This window comes from Coregonus lavaretus (assembly GCF_964263955.1).
Source record: "Coregonus lavaretus genome assembly, contig: HAP1_SCAFFOLD_935, whole genome shotgun sequence".
Taxonomy (NCBI): domain Eukaryota; kingdom Metazoa; phylum Chordata; class Actinopteri; order Salmoniformes; family Salmonidae; genus Coregonus; species Coregonus lavaretus.
The window spans coordinates 185,001-194,646 of record NW_028166519.1 but is presented as its reverse complement, the minus strand read 5'-3'; the positions used below and the strand labels follow the sequence as shown (position 1 = coordinate 194,646).

Sequence of the window (9,646 nt, the reverse complement as noted above, 5' to 3'; positions counted from 1 at the left end):
GGCCCCCAGGTTCACGAAACGCTCCCCGCACCACACGCACTTAAACTGGGCTTCCCGCGAGTGCACCGCCTGGTGCTTGACCAGGTGTTCCCGCTGTTTGAAGCTCTTGTCGCAGCTGGAGCACTTGTAGGGCTTCTCCCCGGTGTGAACGCGGCGGTGACGTTGCAGCTCCGAGGAATACTTGAAGCGCTTCTCGCAGTCGGGACACTTGAGGGGCTTCTCCCGGGATGGGTCGCAGCGGTGTGTCACGAACTCAGACGGCGACAGGAAGCGCCGGTTGCACAGGGAGCACTTCAGCGGCTTCTCCTGGCAGCTGGAGTTCTGGTGGCGCTGGAGCGTCGACTTCTTCTTGTAGCCTTTGCCGCACACGTCACACTTGTAGGGCTTCTCCACCACCGGCGTGGCCGCGGACACGGACCCAGACGCCGACCCTGAGCCGGTGCATTTGTGCCGGAGCAGCTCACCGGATTGGCTGAAGCCCTTCTGGCAGGAAGCACACTTGAACAGGCTCTCCATGCCATGGACGTGCTGGTGGTACAGCAGGTGGGAGGGCTGCAGGAAACCCTTGTCGCACAGGTTGCACTTAAAAGGCCGGTCGGCTGGGTTCTTGTGAGTGCGGCGGTGGCGAACCAGGGCATACTGCTGCTTGAAGCTCATCTGGCACTCCTCGCACTGGAACGGGCGTTCCTCGGAGTGCGTGCGTTCGTGCTGCCGCAGGTCCGAAGGCCGCTTGAAGCCCTTCCCGCACGAGCCGCAGCGGAACGGCCTGTCCGAGGTCACCGTGGGCTGGCACTGGTGGTGCAGGAGCTCCGACGACTCCTTGAAGTGCATCTCGCACAAATTGCACTTGAACAGGTGCTCGCCGGAGTGGGCGTACATGTGGCGCACGAGGTGCGAGCGGTGCTTGAAGCACTTTTCGCAGACGGCACACTTGTAGGGCCGCTCGGAGCTGTGGGTACGCTGGTGATGGGCCAGGTGAGAGGACTGGCTGAAGCTCTTATCACAGGTGTCACACTTGTAGGGCTTTTCTCCTGTGTGCACCCGCTCGTGTCGCGACAGCTCAGACAGATGCCGGAAGCCCTTGTGGCACACTGAGCACTTGTAGGGCCTGTCTGGTCCCGAAGCCTCAAACGCCGTAGGGGCCGAGGCTCCGCACGCTGCCCCGCCACTGGAAGCTTCGCCGGTGGACGGGTTGGCGGCGGAGGAGGTGGGGGTGTTGTTCCCAGAGCCCGGACGGTAGGTCTTCTCACAGATGGAGCACTTCATGGGGTTGTTGCCGTTGTTGTGGGCGTTGTGGTGCTGCGCCAGCGAGGTGAGCAAGGAGAAACCCATCTTACACACGCCGCACACAAACGGCTTCTGCTCCACCTGCACACACTGATGCTCCAACAGATCAGTGGCCTGGCTGAAGATCTTCATACACTGTGTACACTGGAACGACCGATCCCCGCTCCCCATGCACTGGTGCTCATGTGGATTAGCCAGGTGTGATATGTCGTGGCCGCAGGCCCCGCACTTGTGCCCTCCCTCGCCCCCTACCTGTAGGGAGGGCTGCTGGGCGGGTACGGTATGCTGCTGCTGGAGGGAGGCCCCGTCCGTCTGGAGGACGATCCCGTACACGGCACAGCCCAGGGCACTGTCGGAGCCCGGGGGGAGGTTGTGCACCACGGTGGGTGGTGGGGCCACTGCGTGCTGCTGCTGCCACGCCTCAGTCATCCTGCTGCTTCGCTCGTATGGATTCAGTTTTGACTGTGTGAGAGGGGAGGCCCAGGAGTATCAAGTAAGGCCCGGCTATTTGGGCAGGTTTTGGTTGGGCTGGCGATGTCCAACACGGGGGGGGGTGTGTTCTCTACCCGGCTCTCAACGACGAAGATTGTTGGTCTGTTATCAATAGGTGATGCGCCTCTGGTTGTCCACTAGTAAAAGGGCAGAAACCCTACAGAGGGAAAGACAAGAGGGGGAATGAACATGACGCAAATGTAGCCTATACATATTTTATGCAATAGATCCGTGCATATGCATTGTTTTTAGCTGCAACGCAATGGTTTTATCAAATCTGTGTTATTAGTGCTCTTAAAATGACTGGCATTCTACCGTGTATTAGGATTTTATACATTTCGAGATGGGCATAGATAGGGTACAGCAGGGTTCTTCAATTCCGGTCCTGGAGGGCCAAAACACCTCTGTTTTTCATCCTCTCCTTCTAATCAGGGGCTAATTTAGACCTGGGACACCAGGTGAGTGCAATTAACTACCAGGTAGAAATAAAAAAAACAGAAGTGTTTCGGCCCTCCAGGACCGGAATTGAAGAACCCTGGACTACAGCTTAAAAGTTAGCTACAGATTTTAAAACAGGATAATGTGATTCAATACAAAAAAAAAATGTTGATCATTACACTGGTAGTTACAGGTGTGTGTACAAATTGTCACCAGAGATTTTTAAACTAAACTGGTATTGGCGATACTATCTTCGTCCTCGATTAATGGATACAGGTGGAGTCTCATCAAATGTTTGTGTCCAGTTGCAGGGGGTCCGTTTGAATTTAGAAAATGCTCAGTTATTAAAAATAAATAAATTGTTCTACATGAAGTAATCCAACAATATATACGCTGCCATTTTGTCTATTTCAAGTCTTCTCTCATTGATCGAGCCAGGTGTCTGTCATCATGACATGCGGCACCACCTGTCTCAACCAATGAGAGAAGATTTGAAAAAGACAAGATGGCGGTGTACACATTGTTGGATTACTTCATGTAGCAAAACAAATATTTATTTTAACAATGGAGCATTTTCTAGATTCAAACGGACATTTTATGAAACTCCTGTTTCCATGAGTCGAGGACGACAGTCACCCAAGTCATAAACTGTTCTCTCTGCTACCGCACGGCAAGCGGTACCGGAGCGCCAAGTCTAGGTCCAAAAGGCTCTTTAACAGCTTCTACCCAAGCCACAAGACTGCTGAGCAATTAATCAAATGGCCACCCAGACTATTTACATTGACCCCCCCCCCTTTGTTTTTACACTGCTGCTACTCACTGTTTATTATCTATGCAGTCACTTTACCCCTACCTACATGTACAAATTACCTCGACTAACCTGTACCCCCGCACATTGACTCGGTACCGGTACCCCCTGTATATAACCTCGTTATTGTTATGTCATCTTATTGTGTTTATTTTTATTTTTTACTTTAGTTTATTTAGTAAATATTTTCTTTACTCTATTTCTTGAACTGTAGCCACACCTGTAACTACCTGTATAATGGTCAAATTGTGAGGAGTTAAATCACATTATCTGGTGTTACAATCTGAGAGGAGATTGCAGCAGATTGTGAGCTGTTGGTTTGAGTTCTCTTTACATATGAACAACAGCATCCTTCTTCGAATAGCAACAATATCACTACTAGTTACCTGTATAGCTAACTAGAGATGCTGAGACTAGGTCCAGTCACTAAAATGACACTGAACTACATTTTCTCCAACTAAAACGTTCAGTACAGAATGTGGCTATACAAATTACCTATTAAATTATGCCAAGTTAAAACTGGGTGCAAGATAATAAGCTAGCTAGTTAATATTTGGTCTGCAGCCACATATTTACGAGACACATAGCATTAGCTAGCTAGTTAGCGAACCAATTTACGTGGGTTTGCTTACTAGCTAGTTAGCATGGCTAATCGGTTTGCAAAAGCAGATGGCTAATCTCAAAAGATTTCCCCCGAATTTATCATTACAATAAATAACTAATGTCTAGGCATATAACGTCACCGGCAACGAGCAGCACAGCTGTTGTAGGCTAACGTTACTGCCTGCCTGCGAAAAGACCAGATGGCTAACTACCTAGCTAGCTAGTTCAGGGGGAAAAATTGAAACGTCGAGAGGCCCATCGATGGTCTCCGATTCTTCTAGCCCCCGACCTAGGCCGCCCATTTGCACCCACTTTTCAGAAAGCGCCGTAATTCATTTTCATGCAATCATAAATACAACATTAAAAAAAAAATGTAAACACGGTTAACAGCTTACATTTCGGTATGGCTCTCAATCATTGAGTCAACCTCTTCCTCTGGAGCCAGGACAGGAGTCGACCTTCGAGAAATATTTGGCTACGGCTAGCGGAGGACGGTGGCGAGAGGAGGGCGAAACGCCATCCACTATTAATGTACACCGGAAATCTCCTCAGCCTGCATAGTTGCATCACTCCCCACGGTGTTTATTCAAATGTTATAGCTAGATTTTCCCCTTCTGTATCATGATGCAAGGTTGTCCTTCTTTTCACAGTCATCCAACCGTTCTCCTTCAATTTTGCATAACTCTGGTGTATAATTTAAACGCATTGTAAAGTCAAATTCTAATTTAATTACTAATTGGAGCACTATGAACATTGATACACACCAGGCTACTGTAGCTGTGATCAGAATATGTACAGAATGATGCACATATTTCATATTCCTGGATGGATAGGGGTGGGAGTTTAGGGTATGGGTGGGAGTCACGGCACCAATGTGACTGATTTGAGTTTTAATGTTCTCTGATCTGAGTAATCTGATCCACAATTAATCTATTACTGCAAGAATAAGATTAAAAAGGATGCAACACAAATAAAATAAAGGTTAAACTGGCCTCCTGTAGCTCAGTTGGTAGAGCATGGCGCTTGCAACGCCAGGGTTGTGGGTTCGATTCTCACGGGGGGCCAGTATGGAAAATTCGCTGGATAAGAGCGTCTGCTAAATGACCCCCCCCCCCCCCGAAAAAAAAAAAAAAAAACTGTAAAAACGGTGAATTATATAGTATGTCAAGTACAGTAAAATTACACACTGCACACGTTTACATAGTACTTACAATCAGTTGTGTGTATTTACAATGAAACTGACATGCAGGCAGCATTATGAGAAAAATTGAAATGTGTTGAAATGTCCCCTCGCTGGTTTTAGAGACTTGGGCGTGCGCAGTACGGAGGAACGGTAAACGTTCCGACTGATGCACAGACACTATGGAGGCTCGAGTCTAGAGGGCCTGGTTAAATTGTAAGAGCATTTTCCAACTCTAAATGGTTAAATTAGTGCGACATAGACGTCGTTGTTGCAATAGTTTGTGAGTGGGCAACATATACTGTCATCTTAAAATTACATGTTGAATTATTTAGCCATATTAAATGATTGTATATTGCGCTAATGTCCCTAATGTGGACAGTTTATGTTACTACTTTACACAAGGCTTGTATTTTCACCCCATAAAATGTTGTGGAATTACACATCCTTTATACCTCAGACTGGTGATGTTAGTATAAAAGTTTATATCGATCACGATGATATAAGATTGATTACTTAAAACAGATCAATCAATATATTTTGTTTTGTACTGTAACATTTTGTCACACACGCTGGGATGCGCAGGTTTTACAACGCGGAGTTAATGAAATGGCACGGAAAATTGGGGACAGTCCCGCTATAAAAGTCGCTGGCCACAAACCAATACATTCATTTGACAATCAAACTATCGTTGTCACTGTTGATATCTTATGCCGTTTAAAATAACTAACAGAAAAAAGTGGTCTGTTCCCTTTTCGTTAATGGCAGCCTCCCGAAATTGCAAATCAACATCCGACATTCCAAAATATAATGTTAGATTGAAACCTTCTACAAGTTCTCATCCAACCAACCATGTATAGGTTTTTCCAAGTTTCCATGTGGCCTTGGAATGGTGTTAGTTTAAACAGCGCTCCACCCCAAAACGTTTACCCCCTCGTCTATTGATTTTAGCGTGATATCGATGAAGTTATTAACAATAGAAGTGTTGCGTTACACTTACCGCGTTGGCCAACCACTTGAATCAAAATGCAACACTTTAAACATGGTGCTAGATGTCTTCTACAAATTCTCTTCTAACCAGTGCCGTACACATTATTCCCAGATTCCGTGCCGTTTTTGAGCTGTGTTAGTTTAAACATGACTCGAAACCTCATCTCTCTCTCTCTCTCTTTCTCTCTCTCTCTCTTTCTCTCTCTCTCTTTCTCTCTATCTCTCTCTCTCTCTCTCTCTCTCCCTCTCTCTCTCTCTCTCTCTCTCTCTCTCTCTCTCTCGCTCTCTCTCTCTCTCTCTCTCTCTCTCTCGCATTTGATTTCAATGTCATATGAGTGATTGACACATAAGTGCGTGTTGCGTTTCACTTTCCGTTTTGGCGACCCAAAATGTAGCGGTCTGTCTTCTGCAGGTTGATCTCTAACCATGTAAAAAATATATCCAGTTTCCATGTGGGTTTTTTCTACAACCTGATTTCCCCCCTAATCGACATCAGTGAATTATTGCCACGGTTTTTGGTGCGTGTGCAGTTTATAAGGTGCTCGTAAAAAAAAAAAAATACAAGTAATATGTTTACTATTGTTGCACATGTATGTGTAGATAGTACATTGTATGTTTAGGTTTTCAATATATCACGAACTGCTTCTGCATATTGGTTATTGATTTGGACAGTTAAAACCGTGTTTTGACATTGGGCTATTTATCAAAATGTCCAACCATCGTCTTATCAATTTAAGTTTTAGGAATATAAACTGAACTATCAACTTTAATTTCCAATGATATTGTACTTAATCAGGTAAAAACAGCTGAATGAGACCAAAAACGTGCTGCGTTGGAATGATTTTGACGATCTACCAGAAATCCCAGGTTTGCCCTGCCGCCCCTCCTGCCTGGTACAACCCTCAGCAGACTCTAATATGTGGGCGTAGCAGACGGTTACTTCAAAATGGTAGAAAAGTCACTTTGTCGTTTCCACTCCAAGTCCAGTCCACGCAGCACCACCATACCAACAATAACTTCTTCAACTTTTAGCTAGCTAGCTACTGGACAGGACTACTTAGCTAGCAAACTTTTTGTAGGTTCTCACCTCGCAATATTCATGAATGTTTGAATAGAAGTTTGAAGAAATCTTTCTCAACATGTCAAGTTTGAAGAATCGTCACTCGAAGTCGTCGGGGGAATCAGGCGTCCACGAAGAAAACCTCCAGGTTACAGAACGTAAGGTTTCTCCGATGGAGGGCAGTGCGCTCACAAACCCAACTGGCAGAAAGACGAGTAAAATTGGCAGCATCTCCGGGGAGAACACAGTTGAACTGAAAAGAACTATAAATCTATTGAATGGCGTTGCTATCATTGTGGGTAGCGTAATCGGTTCGGGGATATTCGTGACACCCATCGGGGTAGTGAAGGAAACTGGTTCTGTCGGACTGTCGTTGATCATTTGGGCTGTGTGTGGGTTGTTCTCTACAGTGGGGGCCCTGTGCTATGCTGAATTAGGGACCACCATCTCCAAATCTGGTGGAGATTATGCCTACATTCTTGAGGTCTATGGGTCTCTTCCTGCATTCCTAAAACTCTGGATAGAACTGCTGATCATCCGCCCTTCTTCTCAGTACATCGTTTCTTATGTATTTGCTACTTATTTACTCAAACCCGTTTTCCCGTGCTCTCGAGTACCAGAACATGTAGTTAAATTGGTCGCCTGCCAGTGTATATGTAAGTCAGTTTGCTTTGTGAGATGCATATCTTCTCTCAGCTATGGACTGTGAATGAACCTATGTTGAACCTGTATTTCCTGTCTGCTTACATCAACTACTAATCAAATTCCATGCTTCATAAACGACAGGTGTAGATAGACTAACAGTGAAACGAGTACTTACGGGCCCTTACCAACAATGCTGAGAGAAAGAAAGTAGAGAAATAATAGAAAAAAATAAAATAATAATAATTTAAAAATTAAAAAAATTAAAAAAAAAAAATTAGAAAAACATGTAATAATAAATATACAATGAGTAACGATAACTAGGCTATATACACGGGGTACCATCCGAGTCGATGTGCAGGGGTGCAAGGTAATTGAGGTAGATCTGTACATAATACTAGGAATAAAATTACAGATAATAAACAGTATCAGCAGCATATGTGATGAGTCAAAACATTTTAGTGCTAGAAGGGTCAATGCAGATTGTCCGGGTAGCTATTTGGTTAACTATTTAGCAGTCTTATGGCTTGGGGTTAGAAGCTGTTTAGGGCCCTGTCGATGTGAATGGGGGCGTACTTGGCCCTCTGTTTCCTGTAGTCCACGCTCAGCTCCTTTCTCTTGCTGATGTTGAGGGAGAGTTTGTTGTCCTGGCACCACACTGCCAGGTCTCTGACCTCCCTATAGGCTGTCTCATCGTCGTCAGTGATCAGGCCTAACACCGTAATGTCGTCGGCAAACTTAAGGATGGTATTGGAGTCGTGCGGGGCCACGCAGTCATGGGTGAACAGGGAGTACAGGAGGGGAAGAAGCACGCACCCCTGAGGGGCCCCCGTGTTGAGGGTTAGCGTGGCGGATGTGTTGTTGCCTACCCTCACCACCTGGGGGCGACCCATCAGGAAGTCCAGGATCCAGTTGCAGAGGGAGGTGTTCAGTCCCAGGGTCCTTAGCTTAGAGATGAAGTTGGAGGGAACTATGGTGTTGAACACTGAGCTGTAGTCAATTAACATCATTCTCACATAGGTGTTCCTCTTGTCCAGGTGGGAAAGGGCAGTGTGGAGTGCAATAGAGATTGCGTCATCTGTTGGGGCTGTATGTGAATTGGAGTGGGTCCAGGGTGTCTGATGATGGTGTTGATGTGAGCCATGACCAGCCTCTCAAAGCATTTCATGGCTACAGATGTGAGTGTTACGGGGCGATAGACATTTAGACAGGTCACCTTGGCGTTCTTGGGCACAGGGACTATGGTGGTCTGCTTGAAACATGTAGGTATTACAGACTGGGTCAGGGAGAGGTTGAAAATGTCAGTGAAGACACTTGCCAGCTGGTCAGTGCATGCTCTGAGTACTCGTCCAAATATCCCAGCTAGCACAATGAGTGCTTGTTTCCTTTTGAAATGGGGTCTGTTTGAATAGAATCAAATAAACAGCTTTTTATCCGCACAAAAAAAAAAACATGGCATGCTAGCTCCATCCTGGTGGCGCAGTGGACTAATTCCATGGATAGAGAACAGAAGATCGTAGGTTGGAATCTCACTGATGCCGTGTCACAATAAAACATGTGGTTGCATGATTAATGCCTAAGGAAATGTCCGTGTGTCCTATCTGTGCTGGGAGTTAAACACAGTTAACCCCAAAAATGAGCTATCAGTGTTATTAAAAGTCTTATTGAAACGTTCAGTGAAAGTTTTAGGGAAGCTATTAGAAAATGTCAGTGTTAATAAAACCTCCCTGGAAAACTTTCAAGGAACAAGAGTAAAATGTTTTCAGAACGTTAAAACAACATTCAGTTTTACCAGTCAGGTAACTTAAGGCTTCGTTCCCAGAACCAATGGAAACCAAAAACCTACGCTCCCACAACTTCCAAGGAACCAGATGTGCTAGCTGGGGATGGTCACATGGTTGTAAAGTTCAGGAAGTGAATGTGTCTCAGTCTCACTCAGGTTGGCATAACGACAGGATTCTACTTTCACTTTCCACTTCCTTTTCTCAGGGTCAGAATCTTCAGCTCTGGTGTATTTGTATTTATTATGGATCCCCATTAGTTCCTGCCAAGGCAGCAGCTACTCTTCCTGGGGTTTATTATAGATCCCCATTAGTTCCTGCCAAGGCAGTAGCTACTCTTCCTGGGGTTTATTAGGGATCCCCAT

General features: G+C 45.7%; 1 protein-coding gene across 1 annotated transcript in view; it reads left to right on the top strand.

The window, feature by feature from the left end:
• Positions 1–6,826: 6,826 nt before the first annotated feature.
• Positions 6,827–9,646, top strand: part of LOC311114607 (large neutral amino acids transporter small subunit 1-like) — an 8,962-nt gene continuing 6,142 nt past the window's right edge. Inside the window, exon 1 of the mRNA XM_084189846.1 lies at positions 6,827–7,514. Within this exon, the coding sequence (XP_084045972.1) occupies positions 6,938–7,514 (577 nt within the window). The 5' untranslated portion in view covers positions 6,827–6,937. The remainder of the gene's footprint in view (positions 7,515–9,646) is intronic.